Source organism: Grammomys surdaster, unplaced genomic scaffold, assembly GCF_004785775.1.
Source record: "Grammomys surdaster isolate TR1022 unplaced genomic scaffold, NIH_TR_1.0 203, whole genome shotgun sequence".
Classification (NCBI taxonomy): Eukaryota; Metazoa; Chordata; class Mammalia; order Rodentia; family Muridae; genus Grammomys; species Grammomys surdaster.
In genome coordinates this window covers 512,434-536,829 of record NW_021604648.1, presented here as the reverse complement: position 1 = coordinate 536,829, position 24,396 = coordinate 512,434, and the positions used below count along the sequence as shown (strand labels likewise).

General features: G+C 50.9%; 1 protein-coding gene across 4 annotated transcripts; it reads right to left on the bottom strand.

Annotated features, from left to right (window-relative positions):
• Window positions 1-4,265: 4,265 nt before the first annotated feature.
• P2ry2 (purinergic receptor P2Y2) lies at window positions 4,266-19,322 on the bottom strand. Of its 4 annotated transcripts, XR_003711852.1 has the most exons (4): window positions 19,034-19,307; window positions 11,280-11,470; window positions 5,170-6,654; window positions 4,266-4,488 (listed from the first exon to the last, which is right to left on the bottom strand). XR_003711852.1 is itself a non-coding variant. In XM_028770660.1 (3 exons), exon 3 carries the CDS (start codon window positions 6,648-6,650, stop codon window positions 5,523-5,525), a length of 1,128 nt encoding a protein of 375 aa, XP_028626493.1. In that variant the 5' UTR covers window positions 6,651-6,654; window positions 11,280-11,470; window positions 19,034-19,322; the 3' UTR covers window positions 4,266-5,522. The 4 variants fall into 4 exon arrangements, 3 of the variants coding, with proteins under 3 accessions (XP_028626493.1, XP_028626494.1, XP_028626495.1); XM_028770660.1 differs by having other exon boundaries at window positions 4,266-6,654; window positions 19,034-19,322; XM_028770661.1 differs by lacking the exon at window positions 11,280-11,470 and having other exon boundaries at window positions 4,266-6,654; window positions 19,034-19,322.
• Between the last annotated feature and the right edge of the window lie 5,074 nt (window positions 19,323-24,396).

The window sequence follows — 24,396 nt, the reverse complement described above, 5'->3', positions numbered from 1 at the left end:
TCCAGTGGCCTCGAGTCACAGAAGAAACCAATCATGAACCGGAGACCCTTCTACTGTGAGTCAGAGTAAACCTTTCCTACTCAGGAAGTTGGGGGGGCAGGAATTCACGTAGCCTGGGACATATGAGATGCGGTCTCATCCTCTCCCTGAGTTCTAAACCTTTTCTCTTTATAAGTTTATAACTTCCAGTATTTTGTTACAGTAACAGAAAGCTGGCCAATATAGGCACTAATTCCATTTATGAGGTCTTCACCCTCACGACCTAGGTACCTCGCCAAGGCTCACCTCCCCATATCAGCAATTGGTAATTCAAGTTTCTTGTGTGTTTGTTTGAATTATGTAGCTAGCCTTCAATGAGCTCTCTAAGTTGTCATGGATGGCCTTGAACTCCTGATCCTCCTGTCTCACCTCTCCAGTGCTGGAATTGCACTGGCATGTAGCATCACATCTGGCAGGCAATTAGAATTTCAGCACATCGATTATGGGAGGACACTTCTAGCCCCTAATAGTCACATTTGGTAAAACTGAGTCTGGAAGTTCAGGCCTTTGCTTTGAGCTCTTTGCTCAAAGACAAGAACCAGAGATTCATTCAGTCCCATTGCCTCTCCATATCACCACCTAGTTTTGAAGGATCCTCCCACCTGGGGCTCTTGAAGGCAAGCTAGAGCTAAAGAGGGTGGCTGAGACAGAAGGAACACCCAGAGGTCTGTGGGCTTGTTTCTAGGCTTCACTCTGACTTCTGTGTGGCTTTAGATACGTGTAGATTCTTCTCTGGAAGCTGTGTGACCTTGGACAGGGCATAGCCCTCTCTGGGCCTGCAGTCCTCTGAAACAGCCAAACAAGGAAAGGTGTTTGTGCTATTTTGTAGCTAGCCATCAGGAGTCAATAGCCCCAGGAAATTATGTCAGGAGGGAGGAGAGGAGCAGGGTAGGGACTCCCAAGGATGGGCACAGGGGATATTTTGAGGCAGGCAGATCCCCCCACGTCACTGCTGGACAATAGTCTGGGGGGAATCATTGTGTTGTGAGTGGAAAGTTCTTTTTTGACTCCATGGTTGACAATAGTCCAACATAGTGGGAGGAGACCCTGGGGACAGGGTTTGGTCCAACAAATGACTGGCTCATTGTTCCTGGCTGGGACAGAGCTGAAACAGGACACCCAGATGGGCTGGTGCAGAAACCAGGGCAAACTCCAGTAGCTCTTTCTGAACAATGACAAACTAGATGGAGCAAGTTGTCAAGCATGGGGAAACTGAGGCCCAGAGAACAGACACAGTTTGCCCGGATCCTGTCAACATGGGTAGAGGGAGGTGGGTTTTGACCCTTGGGCTCCATTCTTCTTTCTCTGCCCCTGGGACAGCTCAGCCTGCAGCCAAGTCAGCCTGGCTACCCTGCCCCCCTCACCTACAAAAGCAGTCTACTGTGTGGTACTGTGTGGCATTGTGTGGCAGCAATGGAATCCTTTACCTCTTGGTAGGCTTGCAATCCTTACAGGACAGCTGTTGTGCCTTGATGATGTGGACCCTTAATGCTTTGACAGAAGAACCAGAACCCAGAAGCAACACCTCCAGATTCACCCAGAAAAGGCAAGTGGAGTGCCTCAGGTCACACAGCAAAAGCTGCCCATTTGTTACCTTCTATGACCCACCTCCAGGTCAGTGCTTCCCTTCCGGGTCTCAGGGTACTTGATGGAATGGAGACGTGCACACACGGATAGAATGGTGGGCACATACAGTCAGGGGATGGTAGGCAAGCCCACTCTGTGGGTGGATAGGATCTTTCTTTTCCTCTTCTCCCTCTCACTATCTGCTATCCCCCTTCTGTTGCCATTTTCAGGGAAAGGCCTGGACACACACATAGGCTTGTGCACCTAGAACCCACTCAATGCCAGGCAGGATAGAACTAAGACCAAATTTTAAATAGGATAGACCTGCAACCTTCCTTCTGCAGCTTGTGGGGGTGGAGATTTTGGCCTCAGGGTCCCAGTCACTTACTGACCAGGCTCTGGGAGGGCTAGGTCCAAGGGCTAATCTCTATGTTCCCTAGCAGTATGTGTATAGAGTTTTCTATGTGGCTGACACTGGACTAAGTGGCATGCGTGCATGTGTGCACGTGTGCGTGTTTGTGCATGTGTGTGTGTGTATGCACATGCAGTCTGAAATAAGCCTCCTAAGAGCCTGCATGAGAGGTTGTATCTCACTGAGATGAGAAAAGTGAGGTGCTGTGAGATGAGCCATGCCCTTAAGGGACTATGTTGGAAGAGTAGGTGTGACTCTCAAACCTAGTCTGTGTGCTGACCCCACTCCCCACTACCCTGACTGCCTGGGTCTGAGTCATGGAGAAGAGCACGGATAGACCCTCCTGACCTGTGGCAGTGTGGATGCTAGAGAGTGACTGGGGACCTTTGGAGATATGAACTCTTCCTTGACACAGCCTTAGCTGTTACCTGCTGCCTACCTGGACCAAGCCTTCTTTTAACTGCTATCTGCTGTTAAATAGCACCAATAACATCGATCTCACAGACTGGGTGTGAAGGATAACTAAACCATGTGGGAGACACAGGCCAGTACAGGAGTTCCAGCCTCCGTAACCCGTTCAAAAACATAAGCCCACATCTGCCATGATGAGTGTAGATGGCTCTGGGGTGGTAGCTGGCATGTACCAAGGCTGGAGCGACCAGGCGTGGACATGTCTGGAAACTTTTCTGATCCTGGAGGACAAGGGCATCATCTATAGTCACACACACCCCACCCCCATCCATCCAGGCATTCACATGGATACTGAGCACACAGTGACTTGCTCCCAGGAAGCTTTCTTTGAATCACTGCATGCAGATTTCATAGGACACAGGGCCTAGGGGACAGGAGGGCCACTCTCGGTTACTTGGTGTTCACTGAGAACAACAGCTGTAGGCAGCAGTAAGCGTTTACCCTGCTTGTCCAGCCTGTCCCATCTGTTTTTCCTGTGTTAAGTCCCTGATCACAGTTCTCCAGCTTTGGGGTGGTGGGAGGGCACCTGACTGTTCAGGGGGCACAGGACACTCAAAAAGTCACTGACCTATACTGGAGGGGGTGGCACAGTAACAGAAGCAGCCCAAGCCCCTGGCTCATGCCCGGGAACCACAGTGACCTTGGACATGGCCTCTCCTCTCTGTGGCCTTGATTCTGCAGCTGGGATGGACAACCCTTGGGCTCCTGTCTAGTGGTCCTGTGGCTCTTGTGCCCTTTCACAGTGGCCTTCAGGACCCTGCATCCCTGGGATGTGGTGTGAGGGTGGGGGGTGGGCAGGGAGACTGGGAGGATGAGAGGAGCTATTTTGAGCATAGGCAGGTCACCTCACGTCACTGCTGGACAATGGTCCAGGGTTGGTGGAAAATCTTGGTCTTAACTTGGGCTGAAAATAGCACCAGGCAGAAGGGTCAAGAATCTTACCCTCCAGGCAAGTGGCCTGGATGCTGGTCACCACGGGAACAGGCAGTCTGATTGGCTTCTGGAGGTAGGACCATAGGCCTATCCCTGGTTCCCTAGGAAGCATTACTACCCATGGCTGCCACAGAGCTAGGTAATAAGAAGTGTTCCGAGGCCCTGTGTCCTCGGAAACCTGCATGCAGTGGTTCAAGGAAGTTCCTGTGAGGAAGCCACAGTATGGTCTCCATGCATGAGGAAGCCACAGGATGGTCTCCATGCATGAGGATGCTGAGATCTGCGGTTTCTAGAGCAGCTGGGGTGTGTGTGGAAACTAGGGGGACTCTGGTGAAAACAGCCCTATCCCCTACCAAGGGTGAACACTGAAGGCCCCTCCAAGTCACGATGTGCGTCTCTGCCTCCAGGTTTCAGCACAGCTCAGGGTTTTTCTGTAGGAAGGGTCTGCCCATAAACTGTCTGAGCCCTGTCTGTGCAGGGTTAGAGAGAGATCGGTTCAGGCCTAAAAGAAAGACCCAGGACGTTCTACAAGTGGAAGTTACCAAAGCTCAGAGGGACTCCAGGCACATAAACTGTAGTATGAACATAGAATGTGTGGGGTGGGCATCTCATGCTCTTCTGGGCAGATGACTATGAATTACACACTGCAGAATAATTAGTTGTGTCCTGGCCTGTGACGGCTCCTTGTCATTGGTGGTGCTCTGGAGGTAAGCTGTATAAAGAGACTGTGCTCATAAAGTACTTCTTGGGAGAGCTGTGATCAGTCCTTTGAGCCCAGGAATTCTAAGTACTCTGAGCCACATCTCAAGACCCCAAATCAAAGCAACAAAATGCACAAAGAGCAGTTGGGGGTGTCTCAGCTTTAATGGCTGAGAGGGGAGAGGGGACAGAGAGGAGGTAGAGGTGGCCCAGTCCACTTTCTTGCATTCTAGGGACGCTTCCTGACCAGGGCTCTTCCCAGTTAGTCAGCATGGCTCGTGCTGAAGTACTCCTGCATCTGCTTTTAAGAGCCAGTTGTCGGACAGGTGTGGCATCTGCCTGTAACCCTAGCGCTTTGTCGATGGAGGCTAGAGGGTAAGGAGTTCAAGGTCAGCTTCAGCTACATGGCAAATTCCAAGGCCGCCATTGGTTACCCGAGACTCTACCTAATCAGCAACACTACCCTCCCCCACAAGCCCGGGGGAAAAAAGAACTAGTTGATTTTTCAGAACTTTTGTAATGGTTTTGCCACTGTTTTGGTAATTTGAAATTGAAATAGGATTGGCCACAGTGGGATTGATTGCACCACAACAACTGGCAGTGTTATAAATAAAAGCTCCCCCCCCCCGCCCAGTTCAGTTAAATGGTTCGACGTTTACCAGCACATGCGAGGTTTTGTGTACTGGGGAACCCCAAGAACTAGAGCCCGATTTGACTCCTTTCCATGCCTGGCATAGTACAATACAGAAGACAAGTGGCTTAAAAGCAGGGTTGACCTGGGGGACTGAGGAGGGATCCCCGGTTCAAGACTTCCTATTACTGAAAGAAGGCAGTATGGGTGGCGACAGCTTCCCAGGCCATGCCCCAGAGCACAGCCCAAAAGGTGGCACAGCCCTTCATATAAATTATGGTTTCCACCTGCTGCCAGCTCAGGGGAGGCTCCAGACGGATCTGACAGTAGTTCTCAGTTGTTTGCCCCCTGGCCTGAGGGTTCTCCTCTGAGCTGAGTCCGTCCTACATCACCATGGGAACAAGGGTCCTCTAGTCACCTTGTGATTCCACTCCTAATCCAGGTAGCTAGCCTGGACTCTTGCGTCCTCTCTGGGCCTGCTTCTCCCTTGGATTTAGGAGGCTGAACCTCAGCCTACGTACCTTGGCAGGAATGGCAGCTGTCTGCATGGGAGTCAGATGGCATTGCCTTTCTTAAGATATGATTTCCCAACTCACACACATAAATGATTGGGGATTTTGGGGTCCTGTTACTCTTGGGACCACAAGATGAGTATCCTGAACCCCTGCCAAGGGTGAACTGTTGATGATCCGGATCGGAGGATATCAGCCCCTTTGAACAAGCCTTGGTCCCCTACAGCTCCCCTGTATGAACTGACACCTGACTGAGGTGCTATAGCCGAATGTCCTTAGTCTCACTTGCAGCTGGTGTGGACTCTGTCCGTCTTGAGTCATCACTGCTGATTGACAGATCTTTCCTTACAGTGTCAGTTCTGTTAGGTCGGTGCAGACCCAGCTTGCGACGAGCCTGTGGGCTGGGAATAGGCTCTGTGGGTGGCTTGGCATCTCGGGCAAAGCGGACAAGTCTCTGCCCTGCCAGGAAGTAGAGCACAGGGTCAAGGCAACTGTTGGCACTGGCCAGTGGCCGGGTGATTTTATATGCCATGTTGATGGCGTTGAGGGTGTGGCAGCTGAGGTCAAGTGATCGGAAGGAGTAGTAGAGGGTGCGGGTGACGTGGAAAGGCAGGAAGCAGAGGGCGAAGACCGCCAGTACCAAGGCAATGGTGCGCACAGACTTGCGCTTGGCCCGAGGCAGACCTCCTGTGGTCCCATAAGCTGGTTTGAGCAGCCGCCGGGCCATGAGCACGTAACAGACCAAGATGATGGAAAAGGGCACAGCAAAAAGCAGACCCAGCATGACGGAGCTGTAAGCCACAAAATGGCTAAAGAGCTCGCGGGCTGAGGTGTCATGGCAGGTAATTCGAGTCCCCCGTACGCTGGTGGTGACGAAGTAGAGCACGGGTGCCTGGCAGGCGAGCACCAGTACCCACACAACCGCAGCCACTCGGCGGGCATAGCGGGCACGGCCCCAGCGCAGGGAGTGCAGAGGGCGGAGGACCCCCAGGCACCGGTGCACGCTGATGCAGGTGAGGAAGAAGATGCTGCAGTAGAGGTTGGTGTAGAAGAGGAAACGCACCAACTTGCAGAGCACTATGCTAAATGGCCAGTGGTCACCCTTGGCGTAGTAATAAACCAGCAGCGGCAGGGAGGCTGCGTAGAGAGAGTCAGAAACTGCCAGGTGAAACATGTAGGTGGTGGAGGCGTTCCAAGTCTTGAGGCGGCACAGGAAGATGTAGAGAGCCGCGACGTTCAGGCACAACCCAAGCACGCACACCACGCCATAGGACACGGGCAGCAGCACATACTTGAAGTCCTCGTTGAAGCGACACTTGTAGCCCAGTTCGTCCCCCTCCCAGGTGCCATTGACGGTACTATTCCAGGGGTCCAGGTCTTCTGCCATTGCCCTGCAGGGAAGGGAGATGTGGAAGGAAAGCTGTCACGACTGGGCTCAAACGGGGAGGGAGCTTATTAAGATTTGCCTAAGGCTAGAGGTATAGCTTGTTGATAGAACACTTGGCTGGCATGCAGGAGGCCATGGGTTCATATCCCATCAACACACAGACTAAAGATTTGCCTAAGCCAGATGTAGTGGCCCGCTCCTACAATCCCAACACTTAGGAGGCAGAGGTAGGAGAATTATGAGTTGAAGGCTTGCTTGGGCAGCCTGGGCTACATAGTAAGTAAGACCTTGTCTGAAAAATAAACAAACAGAACAAAGCAACCCAAAGACTATATCATCATCATCAATAGCAACAACAAAAACAACCACAAAGAAAAACTTGTTAACCCAAATCAAGGCTTCCCCCCACCCCCAAGACAGGGTTTCTCTGTATAGCCCTGGCTGTTGTCCTGGAACTCATTCTGTAGACCGGGCTGGCCTCAAACTGACAGTGATCTACTTACCTTTGTCTCTGTCTTTTGAGTACTGGAATCAAAAGTATGTACCACCACAGACCAGCTCCAAATCAAGACTTGTCATGTGACCTGCATCCCCTCCTACACCCAGAATCTCCTAAAGCCCCCAAAACTTGTGAGATCCGTGAAAACTAACATCACACAATTCTGACTTCACAGCAGGGTGAGCCAAAGATAGTCTAAGGCTGACTCCAGCCCACCAGCCTGTTTTTGTAGGAGAAGCTGTATTGGAACACAGCCACACCCATCTGTTGAGTTGAGCAGTTCTGATCAAGACCACATGTTCTCCAAAGTTTAAAATATTTACTCTTGAAGGCAGTGACACCCCTTGCTCTAAACCTCTGCATCAGATAGTCCAAGACTGAGGAATCAGAGGTTTGGGACAGAGATCTGGGCTTCCAGAGGGGTATAATTTCAGATTATAGGAAGTAACCTCAAGATTGACCCTCTGCTGCGCCCCACTGCCCACTGAGTTTCTCTGGTCTGCACATCCAGCATGCCCAAGTTTCAGCTTTAAAAATCCATCTTCTAGTCCCTGGGGACTGGAGAATGTTCAAGGGTCTCCTCCTTCCATCAGCCAGTTTTTTGTGCAACTTCCTTCTTAGGTTTTTAACTTTTATTTTATGTATATGAGTGTTTTGCTTGTGTCTATATCTGTGCACCAGGTATGTGCCTGGTGACTGCAGAGGTGAGGGGATTCACCAGAACTGAAGCTATGGAAAGCAGTGCGCTCTCTGTGGGTACCGGTAACAGAACCCCAGTCCTCTGCAAGAGCACAAATGCTCTCCAGCCCTTGTTCAACTTTTTTGTTTTGTTTTTGTTTTGTTGAAGCAGGGTTTCTCCAAGTAGCCCCACCTGTCTGAAACTCCCTCTGGAGAGGAGGCTGGCCTCAAACTCACAGAGATCTACCTGCCTCTGACTCTCAAGTTCCGGCATTAAAGCTGTGTGCCACCACTGCGTGGCTCAGCTTTTTTCTTTTTTAAGTGTTACTGCTATATTCTGGCACTTTCTACATCTAAAACAGCTATCTTGTTCTCCGTCTCTGAGGGGACAACCAGACGGGGCAGTGACCTTCCTGGAGAGCCCAGGGGAGTCTGGAGTTGCTGTGGGATGAGGGAAGGAGGGGTGATTCTTTGGGGGAGAAAGTTTAGCTCTTCTGGGCCTTCCCTGGTACCTATTGCACTGGATGCCTTTCCACTGTCTGTGTGCCTTGTACTTTGCTCCTATTCACAGGGCCTGGCCAGCCAGGGTACAACGAGTGCCTGGAGGGCAGGTGGTCACCACCCCGCCTCTGCATTCCACCCTGTAGCCACTAAGAGCTCTTTCAGATCAGAGTGAGGAGGCCCACATCTGCCATGCCAGAACTCAGGAGGCTGAAGCAGGAGTAGAAGACGTTTTGAGACAGCCTGGTTACATAGAAAGTCTGTCTAAGAACAGTGGGGGCCTGGTGAAATGATTCAACCTTTAGGTAAAGTCTCCTGCTGCCAAGACTAATGGCTTGAGGCCAAGGCAAGCATCCCACATTGTAGAAGGAGGGACTCTCCCAAGTGGTCTTCTGATCTCCACATGGGCACTGTGGCACATGTGCACCACAGACATACACTCAAAATAAACAAGCATCGGACATCACAGATATGAAGTATGTACATGAAAAAGAAAAGGGCAAGTCTTCCTGGGCTAGGGTAGAAAGTTTTATTTTATTTATATGAGTACACCGTGACTCTCTTCAGACACACTAGAAAGGGGTGTCAGATCCCATTACAGATGGCTGTGAGTTGCTGGGAATTGAACTGAGGACCTCTGGAAGAGCAGTCAGTGCTCTTAATCACTGAGCCATCTCTCCAGCCCTAGAGTAGAAAGTTTTATCCAAAGGGGCCCAAGGCAAGACTTGACCTAATATGATGTGGTAAACAGTGAATAATCAGCTTCTTTTATCTTCGTTTTCCTGAGCTAATAATGTAGTGTGGCTACAAAGAGCAAGATTATGTGGCTAAATCTTATTCTATTAGACAGAGTCAAATTAAATTATAAAAACTTTTGATTTATTTATTTTATGTATATGAATGCCTTGCTTGCATGTATGTACCTATGTACATGTGCGTGTCTAATGCCTGTAGAGATCTGCAGGCAGGTTAGGATCCCTGGAACTGGAGTTAGGATTGGTTGTGAGCCACCATGTGGGTGCTGGGTCCTCTACAAAAACAGCAATCACTCTTAACCACTGAGCCATTCTTCAGCTCAGAAATATGAATCTTAAAATGTTTGCGTATGAGTTTTTGCCTGGATATACATGTGCTAAGTCATGCAGGCTGAAGAAGGCATCCGATTTCCTGGAGCTGGAGTTACAAATGGTTGCAAACTGCCAAATGGGAATAAAGCCTGGGTCCTCTGCAAGAAAAATGCTGGTCCATCTCTCCAGCCCCAAGAAATCGTATATTTAACAGCAGAAGTGTTTTTAAACTGTAGTATTTCTCCTTTGGAAGCACTGTAGGGAATTCTTTGCCTACTTTTTCGCAATAAATCTACATTCTCTCTGTCTAAAGGGAAGCAAAGCAAAAATGACGATAGCAACATCACTCTCAGCTGCAGGCCGGGAGCAGGGACCAAAGGACACCTGGACTGAAAGGCATAGCAGACTGAACATGAGGGTCCCAGCTAAGAAGCCCTCCTCCATCTCAGGGGTCAGATCCCAGCCTGGGAGAATGGTAGTGCCAAACCTCCCCTCAGAAGGAGCTCTGGCCCACTGGAGAAAGGGAGAGGATTCTTCTAATCCATACACCCTGTCACGCCTGCACGGCTGCTCCATTCCTGCCCATCACTGCTCTCCACCTGGTCAGCTCTCTAGTCAACTTCACTAGTTCCCTGCTGTTCCTTGCCCATGGAATCTCTGACACTAAAGGGCAGGGTGGAACTTCCTTGTCCCCAGAACTAAGGAGCTTCCCTTTCCACCTGTTTTAAGACATCCTGGCCTCTGCCCTCCAGGCCAGCTGGGAACTCTATCACAATGGCACTGTTACAGACTGATGTCTGTCCTCTCCTTCCCTGGGGCCAACTCACTAGCCTGTAAAGCCGTCTTGCTAGCCCTAGCCCTCTCCTTTAGCACCAATCAATGATCTCAGCTCCATGGAGACTGTTCCCGCTGTCTCAGTCACTGGTCCTCTCACACTGGCTGGCTCTGCTATGCCCCGTTCTTGCTGGCTGTGTCCCAAGAACTCCCAGTTTAATGGAAAAGTAAACCAACCCATTCAGGCCTCATTATCTTTGTTAACACTGTACGGACTGTCCCAAAAACCTTTCCAGAACGATCTTCCCATCCATTTCTCTAGGCTCCTTCTCAGTCACTGGAACTTTCTCAGTTCACCAGCCCGTCAAGCCTTTTCTCCATCCTGGTAGTAATCTGTCTTTCTACTCCCTCCTCAACATATTTCTTTGAGGACAGGATCCATGTGATGATCTCCGTACCTATCACCCAGCAAGCAGCCCAACCTGCAAGTAGTTGTTGTGAGAAAGAAAGGATGAATAGATGGATGGGTGAATGATGTGCTGGAGGCCGTGGGAACCCAGAGGAATGAGCACAAGAGTCATGGGGCCAGCCCACTCAAGCCCTTCTCCTGCCCTAGAGGGATCCTTACACTACCTCTTGTTCAACCCTGATACCATCCGGAAGACCTTGCCCTGTTTTGCCATCCTTGGCCTTCTAAAGCCAGGGAAACAGTCTGGTAATGTATTCTAGGGACTGGTCAGCAGGCTAAGGCAACCCCATGCATCACTTGGCCCATCTATGGCTCAGTTTCATCAGCTTCGTATCCTGCAGTCCCCTCTGCTACCCTCCCTGTTCAGTAGGGATCGGATTAGGTTTAAGCAGCAACCACAAGACAGCGGTCAGTTCCTGGTAAATATCTACACCAGCTATTTGCTTTGGTCATACTGGAAGGAATTGGAAAAACTAGGCTTGACACCAAGGGCTGTGTGGCTCCAGAGCCTGAATTCAGCAGAGCCTGGGATGAAGGAGCAGAGCAGGGTCCCTGCCTCGGGTCCCACTGACATAAGCAGAATTCAATGCACACACAAACAGAATGCCCAGCCTCCCAGCCAGTGGACCCGCCTCACACACCTGGACCTGATCAGCTCCTGCTCTTGGTGTGGTGAGGATGCTCAGCGCCTGCTCCAGTTCTTCACTCACATATGCACAGGCCTGGACCAGCTACTGGGACTGAGGCAGGAAACAGGAAGAACAGGTTCCCGGGCTTGGGCCCCCGCCCAGCCTCCAGCATTTCTCAAGGCAAGCAGCTGCCTGGAGGGCTCCTGCAGATACCCAGAGATGAGGAAGCAAGTGTGGGCTCAGACTCTGTCAACCAGGCAATGCTTTCTCTCTCTCTTCCTCTACAGATTGCCTTCTCTTCTTTAACTGTGGCCCCAAAGAAGCCAAGGGGCGACCTAGTGTGCTTGCCTGGTCACAATGCCCTCTGCACACCCACACACCCTGCAATCGCCTGCTAACTCATATGTTCCAGGAATGGGCTGTTACAGCCTCCCTCTCTGGCACCCCCTGTCACAGGAAGGAGGTGTTGTGGAAGATCTCCCCTGGTATTCTGCAGAGCTGAGCCAAGTCTCCAGGGTCCCTTCCTTTGATCCTGGTTCTGCACTTTAGCCCCACAGCAGGAAATGATCAATAGCTTCTTGGCCCATCATATACTGCACATGAATGCTAGCATACCTTTGTGCAGGATAGGTGTCTAACTAGAGTCCCCTAACTCTTCACTCCACATCTAGACATTCCTCCACAGGTGTCATCAATACACACATACACCACACCTGAATACACACAGGTACAAATGCACACAGACATCCAGAGCATGCACTTTCACACTCCTGTGTGCCTGCAGTGGGTGTATTGACACGCTCTAGATGGGGCCTGGTACGCCCTCTGGAAGCTACCTGTTCTGAATCCCCATTGGATGGAGGAGGAAACTCAAGGATGGAGCTGAGCTGGGAGCCCCTCACATACAGCAGGCATAGGGCATTTGGCATTTTCTAGAGAGAGGATAGCTGTCTAGTGGAAGGAATCCTCTGTGTGAACAGGTCCTAGTATCTACCAGAAGCTTCCTGAATAAGCTTTTTCTTTTAACACAGAGCTATACACCTCAGCTATCCATGTCAGGCTGATCTCACTGTGTAGCTGAGGATGACCTTGACTTTCTGATTCTTCTGCCCTTACCTCCCAAGTGCTGGGATTATAGGCATGTACCATCACATCCTGTTTCTGTGGTGCTGGGGTAGATAACCTAGGCTTCAAGTATGCTAGGAAAGCTTTACTAACTTAGACAGACAGACAGACAGACACACACACACACACACACACACATACACACACACAGAGTTAGTGCTATACCACTGAGCTATGCTTTCAGCCCCATGAATATCTTTTCCCATCTGCTTACTGTCTCAACAGTGGGGGAGTGGAGCCCCCAAGCTCCAGGTGTTTATAGGACAGCAGGAGATGGGTGGCTGCAAGAAGAAGACCAAGAGTGGGCCTGGGAAGTGGCTTCCAGCCACCGATAATTTGATACACCCAGCCCTGGCATCTTAGGTTGACATGGTCCAGACTGTGGGTTGCTATCTGGCTGTCTGCTCAAGGTCTTGGTGGAAAGATGAAAGAGCTCCCCTTTTCACCTTGCCTCACCCAGGTATATTCCCTGAGGTGTGTCCTCAGGAGGTGCCTAACCAACCAGCTAAAGCAGAACATGCCACGTTCCCAAAGGGCCTCCCCCATCCTTCTAGGTTGCCATGTCAACTCTCCACCCCATCAGATGCCTACCACTCACCAAGTCCTGCCAGTTCAACCAGAGCAGCTCCTTAGATGTACCTTTATGCCCTTTGCCCGAAGCAGACATAGGGCCAACCTTTCCCTCTGAACCCCTCAGCATCCTCCTTGTGGCAGTACTCACCTCCCTCTGCCCTGCCCTTCCAACCTTACTCTTCAGTCACATTCTCTTCTTGATGCCCGCCTTTGATCACACGACCACCTTGAGCTCAAACCCTCCATAGCTCCCTAGTGCCATCAGGTTAACGTCCAAGGCCCTCAGCTTTGCCCTCAAGATCCTAGCTGAACTGGTTCCTGCCACCCTACTAGAAGATGTGTCATCTTCACCTTCTCCCTCATCCTCCTGTCTCAGAACAACTGAAGCAGTAGCATTGTCCCTCTTGTTAGGTGACAGCTTCCCTCATCTTCCACCATCTGTCTCCTCTCGAGAGTTGAGCATTCTCTGTAACCATTTCTATGTTAGGTGGCTTCATAAGCCTCTTCATATTTAATCTGGAGGTTCCCACAGGCTAAAGTAACCTCCCAGAGCTACAAAAGTAGCAAATAGCAGAGTTCTGCTGTGCCCCTGACCACTACCTCCTACCCTGCAAGGTCCAAGTCCCATCCCCAAGGAGCCCCTGCCCACCCATCTTTGACTCCAAACTCCCAAGCTCTGGCTCTTTTCTCCATCTCCAGCAGAGGAGGTCCCAACCAGCAGAACCAGGGACGGATTCTTCAGGACTTCCCAACTGTGATGAAGCCAAGATGTACTCATTTCTCAGGTTAAAAAACTAAGACCTCAAAGTAGGAGGCTCAAGGTCTCATTCAAGAACCCCATAGAGTCAAAGACATAGCCAAGCCCAGCGGGTAGAGCCCCTTCCCCTGCTCTGGCCCTTCCCTGACTCCCTGCTTCTTTCTTACTAGTCTCAGGCTAGCAAGTAAAAAACCAAGAGGAGGAAGTGGCTCCTCCTCGGCTGGCAGCAGAATTTCCTGGGTGGTTAGACAACATTCCAGCTCCTTTGCTAGGGTGGCTCTGGAATGTGCCACCTGCTAGGCTGGTGGACCCTGTCCAGCCTGGCAGGGGAGACAGTTCTATCACATGCCAGAGACCCCTGCTACCCACCTGCCTTTGTCAGGAAGAGATTTTTAGAAGGGGAACTGAGGACCTGGACTTAAAACAGGATCAAGAGGCAGGAGAGAGCACAGGGTGGGAAGGGGATTCTGCCTTTCTCAGCTGATGGTTAGACAGGGCTGTCAACCCCCATAGCCCACATATCAGTCTCTTCTTAGTGAGACAACTTGCTTGTGAGCTGTTGAGATAGTTCAATAAAAGAAGTCACACTCACATTACAGAATAAGAGAGGAGGTTGTGTACGGCCGAGACAGGAGGGATGGGCTACCCCCTAAAGGATGAACAAAGCAAGTACTCCTGCAGGAATTATAGGGGTGGGAGTGGATGGCGGGTTACAGGGTGGGGATGGGGGACGAGGGACAAGGAGTGGGGATGTCCAGAGCCCTCTGCATTCTCCTCTGTCCCCAGGATTGCCCCTGCGCAAATTACCTGGTGACTCAAAGGTTACATTCTTCCCTAATCTCAAGAAGTTCACTGTCAAGGTCAGGGAGGCAGACCCAGAAACAGACAATGACAATCAGGGTGCCAGACTTGAAGGAAGCCCAGAAGTCCCTGCTGGGAAAGGAGGCCCTGGTGGTCGGGGAAGATTTCCTGGAGAAAAGATCACCTGACTTGTGGTTAGAAAAATGAGTAGGCATCAGGTGGGTGGAGAGATGAGTGAGCACAAATCTGGGCAAGATGGCCTGAACCACTAAGCACCCCTGTGGCCGAGCGAAGTACAGGGTAACAGAGGATTAAGAAGTCACTGTCTGTCCCTTCCCAAATGTCCTCCAAGGGGCTAGAGGACAGCAGTTCCCCTCTGTTGTGTCTGATATATTAATTATATCATGAGCACTGAGCAGAGGGGATAGTCTGAGGACACAGTTCAGGGGTGACTTCTGATGGTATCAGACGGTGTGTGTGTGTGTGTGTGGGTGTATGTGTGTCTGTGTGTGAATGTGTATGTATGTATAAGTGTGTGTAAGTATGAGTGTGTGTGTGTGTGTGTGTTATGAGGCCTCCCTTCAAGGAGGTCCCTGTCCTCTACAGTGCTTTCCCTAAACTTCCCAAGATCTCAGCTGTGGGAGCCACTCACTGAGGCTGAGAGAGCACCAAGTGCTCCAAGGTTAGGACTCCTAAGGAGAAAGGGCCTACCTAACCAGGGCAGGACTCCAAACCACTGATCCTAAACGGCCCATCTCAACTGAGTGCAGCACAGGACTTCAGAGATGGGCTGAATGGCTTCAGAAGGTCCCAGACTCCACCCTAGCCAATCACATCTGTATGCCTCTAGTGAGACCCAAGAAGCAAGAACCCTGGGTTGAGGTTCCAACTGGGAGCCTGTTACGCTGTACAGTCTGGGTCTAGTCAGATCTAGTCTCTGAGTGTAAGTTCCTACTGGTCAAACTGGAAAAGTTACAGATCCACAGGACAGCTCAGTAAGAATGAATAAGATTTGGGATTGATGGGGGTGGGGCCTACAGGGAGCAAGCTGTGTCCAGTCTTGACTTTCAGGCAATATCTTCCCCTTATGGCAGGGAAACACTGAATTCTCGGATCCTATAACACTGTTCATCATAGTGCCTGCCCTGGGCCTTCAATATTGTCAGAGGTTGTGGTCCAAGCTGTGATCATGTCTGGGAAGGAGCAGGTAGCATCCATCTTATGAGATGGGAGAATCCAGGTATCCATCACAGGATGCACAGGAGGCTATGGGATGGAAACTGTCTCCTCGGAGCACTTTTGAAATACACCCAGGCCAGCAGCTCTCAGAGTCTAATCCCATGAGTGCCTGAATCCCATGCTGTTCCTTCAGTTTGCCTGCTGGAGCAGGTGCTGCATCCAAAGTTCTGTTTCTGGGGCTCCAGAAAGCCTTTGGCTGAGATCCTCAGAACCCCAGGAGTTCGTGCTCAGAGTAACACAACCATAACCCACAGTCCCAAGAGCCACAAAGCTCTAGCATACACCCGCCAATGCCTTCAGAAGGGGAACACTTCTATGCCCCCTGAGGAGTGCCCAGTCAAGCTTTGGGAAAAGACCCAGGGATAGATAGGTCATTTGGGGAGATCCAAACATATCCAAAAAGGAACCAAGGGACTAGGAACTGAGGGGCCATGGAGTCAGGACAACTTGTGTCTTGGGGAGGTGGTCAGGGGAGGCTCTCCCCATGGAGCTGGACCTTAATAGATAACCTGGGGTTGTGAAGAAGACAGGGAAGAGAAGGGAGGAAGCCCAAGCCAGACTCAGTGGGCGAGGGGACAGGCTGTTGAGGAAGTGCCAGTAGGTCACGAGTGGCTGGCTTAGAGGGTTAGGTGGCATGGGATGTGTGGGGGCCAAAGAATTCATTTGAAAAGGCTCAAATGCCAAGCCGAGAGCTTATTCTCCAGATTAAGAAGGGAAAGCATTCTCAGAGTTTACAAAGATGGTGCTACATGGAAGGTGGTTAGCACCGGGGAGTTTGGAGGGTAGGGGACCTCTGTATTTATTATGACACAAGCAGAATAACTAGCTCTTGCTTTGAGACTCCCTGTCAGCCCCCTTCCCAACTCAAGCCCAGGCTTGGCCAAAGTTCTATTACAAAGTCTCTGGAACTGGAGGCTAGGCACTCTTCAGGAGACAGTATCTATACAAGCCAGAGGGAGGCCTAGTGCCCAGGCCTCTCTTCTTCAGTGGCAGGGATAGGATGACAAAATGGAGGATCCAGTTGGGTGCAGCAGGGTCTAGGATGTGACTCTCTGCATCAGAGAATATTGCTACTCATTCTATAGAAAGACTGAAGTATGCCTTACGGTCTGGGTGACAAGACAATAGAGGGTGCCTAGCCTCAATTAATCATACATCTACCCTGCATCTTCCACACTTAAGGCTCAGGGAACATCATGGAAGAGGAAGAAGACAGACTATAAGAGGCTACCCTCTCATGGGACTGAAGGACTAGGATGTAGATCAGTTGGTAGAATGTTTACCTAGACTGCAGGAAGCCCTTGATTTAATTGCCAGCATCAAATATAATGGGTGCATGCCTACAAGCCTAGCATTCAAGAGGTGGAGGCAGGAGGATTAGAAGTTTAAGGTCATTCTACAGGCTGAGTTCAAGGTCAGACTAGGCTATATAAGACTCTGTCCTGGAGCAGGGGGGCCCACACTACAGTGGCTCTTCATGAATCAAAGACTTTCTCTTCTGAACAGCCACAGCCCCTGGTTGCTCATTTCCCAACTACTCCCTGGCACCTGCTATGTGCTGGATAATAAGGACAAGGTGAGAAAGAGATGGCCTGGATTCATAACACAACTAACCAGCTTCTCTACAGAGTAAGGAGGGTCTTGCATCTGTGTTCTTTCCATTAGGCTCTTCTGATGGCTTAGGGACCCAAAGGCATCTCAGGAGGAAGCGATGGGTTATAGAGTGCACAGACAGGCCTAGGGAAGGCAGTTAGGAGAGAGAAGAGATGCACCAAAGGGCACTTCTTACTCAGCAGGTCAGCAAGATCTTCCTGGTCCTGTGAGCAGACCTGGAGATAATGGTGGTTATCCTGTAAACAGCTGGGCAATTAGGCCACAAGAAAGGCCCAAAGAAAGGCTCTTGGGGACAGCCTTTAATCCCAAACTCCAGAGTTAGGCTATGGGCAGATCTCTGTGAGTTGGGGGTCAGCCTGGTCCATAGAGTGACTTCCAGGACATAGAGTGAGACACTGTAGTAATCAAACCCCCCTCAGCCTAGAAATAAGCAGCATAACTTCATCCTGGGGCTTTGGCCCTGGGCATGGAGGCCTCAGCTGGAGCAGGTAAGCAGAAGTCCCAGGTTTTATGTGGCTTTGTGACCTTAGAAAAGACATTCCCCAAGCCTCTCTTTTCTGATCTACAAAATAAAGGTAATAGTTTCTTTCTCACAGGGCCTTTAGGAGGACAAGATGAGGAATTTTTATAAACTGTAACAAGTGACAGTTCAACAACATTCCAATAGTAACATACATGCTTGCAATTAAAAAGAAAGATTACAGCCAGGAAATTAAAGAACTAGAGTCACCCATGAGTCTTTGATGACGTCCTCACACGCTCATCTGGTTCCTGGGGTAGGTGGGCAAGAGGGGTCCTGGAAAGGCCACAACCTCGCTCTGCATCTGGGCATCCATTTCTGAGGATTACTCAGTATGCCAAGCTGCCCATGTCCTCAAAACTCTGGAGAATCCAAAGTGAGGAGGAGGAGAGGGGCAGGCCTCCACAGCAGGGCTTGCCCCCAACCCTCAAGGCCGTGTAGAGGCTGATTGTTCGGAGACTCGCCTTCCTCCCACTCCCACTCACAGATAACACTTCCCTGAGGCCCCAGCCTAATCTTCAAAAGCCACTATTCCAAACTTGATCCAAAACAAGGCTGCTGACCCAGGGACTTTGGGGATGCCACTCGGAGCACAGCAGTCACCTAGTCCCATAAATCTCCAAACTGGAAAGGCTAGTTCCCAGAAGGATCTACACTTGGTCTAGCTTCTGGAGATCAGTAACACACCAGACACACACACACACACACACACACACACACACGAGTAATCCTAGTGAGGTGGATACTCTTTCTTCTGCCTGACCCTTCCTACAACACCACCTGCCAGATTACAAGTTTCCAGACAGATTAAAGTCTTAACTGTCCTTATATGAAACTGCACTCGCCACCCACACCCACATCCCCACCCCCACTCCCCACCCCACACCCCTGCCGCTGCTGCCACTGCCTCTTATCTCACTGACACCGAGTGGGCTACCCAGTGTGACTCTGGAGAGAGGAAAGAGTGCAAGCGCAAGAAGTCTCCAGGATTCCCAGGTCTCTTAGTCCACAGACTTACGCCCCAGGGGTACACACAGAATTTAAGTTCAGTCACTCACACCCTAAGGGTGTGCGCGTTCACCCACTAACACACAGATTCCCCCAGTACACTGGTAAACACACCAGGCTGTCACTCACCGAGATCCACGCTCTAGAGGAAACAAAGTTCAACAGCGCACCCGTTGCCGGCTCACAACGCCCAGTTTAGCGCAGTCCAAGGGCTGGGAGCCGGGGCCCTCGGGACAGAGTCACGTAATGGGCTCTCCCTGTTTGGCACTGAGTCGACCGGCGCGCCCGTCCCAAGGCCGCACTTGGCGACCTCTCCCTGCGTCCGTTCCCCTCTAGGCGGCTCCCCTCACCTCCCGGCTGCCCTGGTCCCCCTCCAGGCGCCGCCGCCACGGTTTCTGGTGCCCGAGTCCCATGCCGAAAGGCGCAGGGTCCCACGTGCCTGGAAGCGCCGAGGTCCCCGCCCTACCCCGCCTGGCTCCGCACCCCATGGCCCAGCGCGAACAGGAAGGCGGGGCAGACGCCGGAGCCGCCCCTAACCCTTCCAAACAGATGCTTCCAGTCTGCCACCCGCTTGGGGACGCGGTCCGTCAGTGTCGCCGCCCGGTCAGCGTGTCCGCAACGGCTGTTGAGCAGGGAAAGGCAGAAGACGACCATCCTGGCTGAGCAGAGGCCACCTGCTTCGCCCACCGATTTTCAGAGACGCCCAAGTTTCACAGGACTTGCTTGGTGCTCGCGTGGCTCCTGTCACTGCCCACCCATAGACCTTTATATGACCCACAGCCTTCCCTCCGCTGCCGCCCAAGCCCATCTCACTTACAGATGGACATGCGTTCGGACTGCTGGTACCAGGAGAAGTCTGCCGGTTTCAGCACCTCTGTCTGCTTTCGTTCTTCCTTCAGGTCACCAAAAGGTTCCTGAAATCACCGTTTAGTTTGATCTTTCATCTTGAACTGCCTGAATTCTCTTCTCTGGCCTGCTCTGAAGACTTTCTGCAATCACAAACCCCATTTCTGTCCCTGTCCTAGTTTGAGCCCAGAAAGGAAAGGACCACAACAGCCATCTCAAAAGCTGTCCTGTGAATGAGTGGATGAATGAGTGTCTGCCCCTCCCATTTCTGACTCAGAAATCTGGAGTGTAAGTTCTAGGCCACCTTTAGCATGGAGAGACACATTCAGGGACCCATTTTCTGTGAAATGAAGCCAGTCTTTTCAAGATCCTACCTCCTGTCTCCATCCAGGGAGTCTTGAGGTGGCCAAATAAAGGGACAAGTTCAGAACAGGCCAGGGAGCTTGCTCTCTGCCTAGGGTTGTAGACCTTGTTAGTTGCGCTATCAGGTAACCAAAGTAATGCTCCCAGCCCTTGGAGGGGCCTGGAAAGGGTACTGTCTGCAGCCTTGTCCAGAGTGAGAAGGATGAATTGGCTGAGCCTCTCTGCAGCCTCCTGGGGCCTTCCAGCCAACACAAAGGTTCCTTGTCTAACCTCTGCTGGTTATGGGAGCTGGTGCAGGCAGCTTCCAGAAACCTAGACCTCTCCACAGCCACACTTGTGGCTTTAGGGTCCCAGAGTAAGGGAAGTCTTTCTGGTTATTGAAATCCCAGTGGATTTCCTTACCCTGATCTCCCTTTTGAGCCATCAGATCTTTTGCAGTTACTGCTGCTGCCCCGAGGACCCAGGATAGATCCCAGCCCCTAGAAGACCCACAGGCTGGATAGTGGGCAGCCCTGAACTTTATACATGTGCTGTGGTCCAATTCCTTTACTTTATAGTCAAAGAAACTACATTCCCAAGGTGCATGACATCTGAGTTTTCATGTCAGGTGACCTAATAAGGCCTAAGTACTCAGATTTAAGTCTTCCTTCACTTTTTCTGTGTCTACTTTTCTAAGGTTCAGCCCTCTTTTTGTTGTTTGTTTGGAGCTAGGATCTCCCTCTGTAGTTCATGCTGGCCTAGAACTCACCATGTAGCTCAGGCTGGCCTCATACTCACAGCGGTCCTCCTGACTCAGCCTCTTGAGAGCTGATATTCTAGGCACATGCTACCACGCCTGGATCTCTGTCTTCTTTCTGCACAATGCGTTACATACCCCTTTCTTGCTGTTCTGGCTAAATGTCTTTATTTGGGGTCTTGCCCATCTTCCTGAGCTTCCTGAGTTTGCTGAGTGAGTATCCCCTCTCAGAAGAGCCTGGGAAGCTAGTTTCCCTGACACTCAGATTTTGTAGATCACCAAATCCAGCAGACTTCCCTCCCACCGCCCCCCACACACACTCAGCACTACCTCCCCCCACACACACACCATCTTATTCAAGTTTGATTACCTTTGGGTTCATATTTTCACTTACTCCCAACTTGAGAATTTAAGACTGAAAGAGTTTAGAACCTATATTGATCCAGCCAGGAAATGGAAGCTCAGCGAATCACAGTAAGTACCATATGAAGGGTAGACCAGCATTGAGGGCGTCTCCCCGAACCTAGCAGCCAAAGCAAGCTAATGGTAAGGTCTAGGCACTGTAATGGTCCCCGTGAAGTGTAATGAAGCCTCAGGGGCAACTGCATTAGCAACAGGAGTTCAGGAGGGGACTGTCAATGTGCCAGCCCTGGCTCCCCTGGCCCACCTCACATTAGAAGGCTTCCTGTCTCTCCACCCCTGAGCAAGCATTTGCCTCCTGGCAGGCATCCTCATCTTCCTTCTCTGACTTTTCATATCCCATGAGAAATCTTCCTGCTCTGAGAATCCAAGACGCAGTGGAGGAGTCCCTGCCTGGCCTGGCCTCCAGAGCAGCCCTCCAACCCTCTGTTGTTCCCAGACTGGTGTCGCCCCTCACTGACACGGTCTGCTTCACACTCTCTTAGGGGCTTCCTCTGCCCTTACAGCAGCCCAGCTCTCTACCCTCCACTCCAGGTCTTTCCCTCTTTGCCACCTCTCCTGCTTCCTTTTAGCCAGGCAGACTGAAATCCAGAACCATCATTCACCTCCTGCCAAGTGCTGGCCACTCTCTCTGCCCCTGTGTTTCTCTGTTTGGCCTTCTCTTCTTGACTCCCAACCACTGATCTTCTAAGACCTCCTTCAGATGCTATGCCTCTCAGTATGCTGTGACTGTCTTCTCCTCTGATGGGGATATCTTTGAAGGTGGGGCCCAGTCTGTCCTACCCACAGTTGACTGTCCAGCCACTGGCACTGTCCCTGTCGCACGATCGGTCTCCAGAAGGACTCTGTATAGCTCCCCTTCTTTGTGCTAGTTACTGTGTTAAGGCATCTCAGTCTTCACCAGGACCCTGTGAATTAGGTGTTATCATTCCCATGGCACATCTAGGGAAATGGAAGCTCATATAGTGAGTATGCTATGGGTCCACTAACCCTGAACTGGGCTCGGCTGCAGGGGAAGGCCCTGAAGAGAGTTCTTGGGTTATAGCTGGGTCTTGGTGTTGGGGTCTACACTGGCTCCCACTCTGCAGAGCTGGGCTGACTATCTTGCCTTGTCTTCCTAGCTCCCAAGACTACTGTGGATGGTTCTTTCTCCCCTTCCCTTAGTTTTTTCCTCCCTCCCTCCTACAGAGCCGGGTAGTGCTCCTCAAGTCTCTTGACCAGGGCCAGGGCCTGAAAGGCAAATGAGTCCTGGAAGCTCAGCTGTTGGCACGCCAGGAGGCAGGCGCTCCAGGGAGGCAGCTCTGAGTAGCAGGAAGCCTGATTTTCTGCCTTGGCAAATGTCCCTTCCACCTCCCCTAAAGCAAGATCAGCTACCAAATTTGCAAGACACTGTACAAAATGAAAATGTGGACCCTTTGTTTAAAAATTGTTAAGAGTTTTAAGATGTTGACAGAAGTATTAAATCAAGTACTAGGCCGGATGTGATAGTACACTCCTTTAATTTCAGCACTCAGGAGGCAGAGACAAGTGGATGTTTGTGAGTTCAAGGCCAGCCTGTCTACATAGTTAGTTCCAGAACAGCCAGAGTTACATAACAGAGAGGCTCTATCACAAAACAGACAAGCACTAATGCTACAGCTCTTGCAACCAGGAAGCCAGCCCTGCTCTCAGGCCTTTCTTTCCTCTTCTGTCAAATGGGCTAATGATAGTCATCTAGTCAGATAAGACAAGGAGGAGGGAAGAGAGTGAGTAGGAGGCTCAGTAAATGCATGAGAATTGACTAGGAGTGGCCATGGACACCGCTTCTTCAATGTATGTGGACAGGTGCCTATGGACGGATGTGCACTGTGTATGCATGCACATGAAGGCCTAAGACCACCTCAGGTGTCAGCAGGGATTCTACCCATCTCTTGAGACAAGGGCTTCCTGCTGACCTGGAGCTCACCAATTAGGGCGCACTGGCCAGCCAATGAGCCTAACAGATTTTCCTGTCTCTGCCTCACAAACACTGAGGTTACAAGCATGTGTCAGCAGGCCCCAGCAACTTCACATGGATCAGGGGATCAAGCTCAGGCCCTCACCTACAAACAAACACTGTATGAGCTGAGATAGCTCTCTGTACACACACACACACACACAACCCAACCTATGGACATCAGACTTTTTGGTAGATGAATTCTTGACAAGAATTTGATTCTTTTTAAATTTTTATTTTGTTTTATATGTATGATTACTTTGACTGCATATATGTCTATGTACAACATGTGTGTCTGGTGCCTGTGGAAGTCGGAAGACAGCATCAGAGCCCTTGGGGCTTAAGTTAAATGGTTGTAAACTGCTGTGTGGGTTTTGGGAATAAAGCCTGGTTCCTCTGAAAGGGTATCAAGTACTCTTAATACTGAGCCTCTTGAGTCTTTTTATTTAAAAAAGATTTTATTTTTAGGTGTGTGTGTGTGTGTGTGTGTGTACACGTGCGCGCGCGTGAGGGCACACGCACTTGAGTGCAGTACCTTCAGAGGCCAGTAAAAGCTATCAGATGCCCTAGAACTGGTGTTACAGGTGGCTGTGAGCACCTGACATAGATTCTGGGAACTAAACTCAGGTCCTCTAGAAGAACAGCAAGCATTCATAGCCATCTCTCCAGGCCTAATAGATTATTCTCCTTTTCAAGCACTCAGCCTGTGTCAGAGAAGTAAGTTACTGAGTCTCTGTACAACACTGTCAGTGACTTAGTATCAGAGTTGTACAGAGACACAGTAAGGGAAGCCAAGATGAGAGGCGGAGGGGAGGGAGGCTGAGGGATTGATAGAGAGCAGAGGAGAGATGGAGGAGGCTGCTCTAGACAAAGATGGCCATTGTGTGGACACAAAGACCTGAGCATAGAACCCCCGTGGGGCTGGGCTGAGAGCGTGGATGGAGCATAGTGAAGCTATACATGGCAACCAGGGAGCTGCCTCCTGATTCCTTCCTAGTTGGGATGAGCATTGGGACTGGCTTGCAGGAGCCAGGAAAATGGTCAGTAAGGAAAATTAGATCTGAGTCTGGGCTCTAACACCATGTTCCAGGCCTCCAGACCCACAGTCTTCCACTAGGGCAGACTGCCCAAGCCCCTTTCTGGCAGTGTGCC

What these genes read in the sequence shown, in the direction of transcription:
- P2ry2 (XM_028770660.1), bottom strand. Translation starts at nt 6,650, where the DNA reads ATGGCAGAAGACCTGGACCCCTGGAATAGTACCGTCAATGGCACCTGG.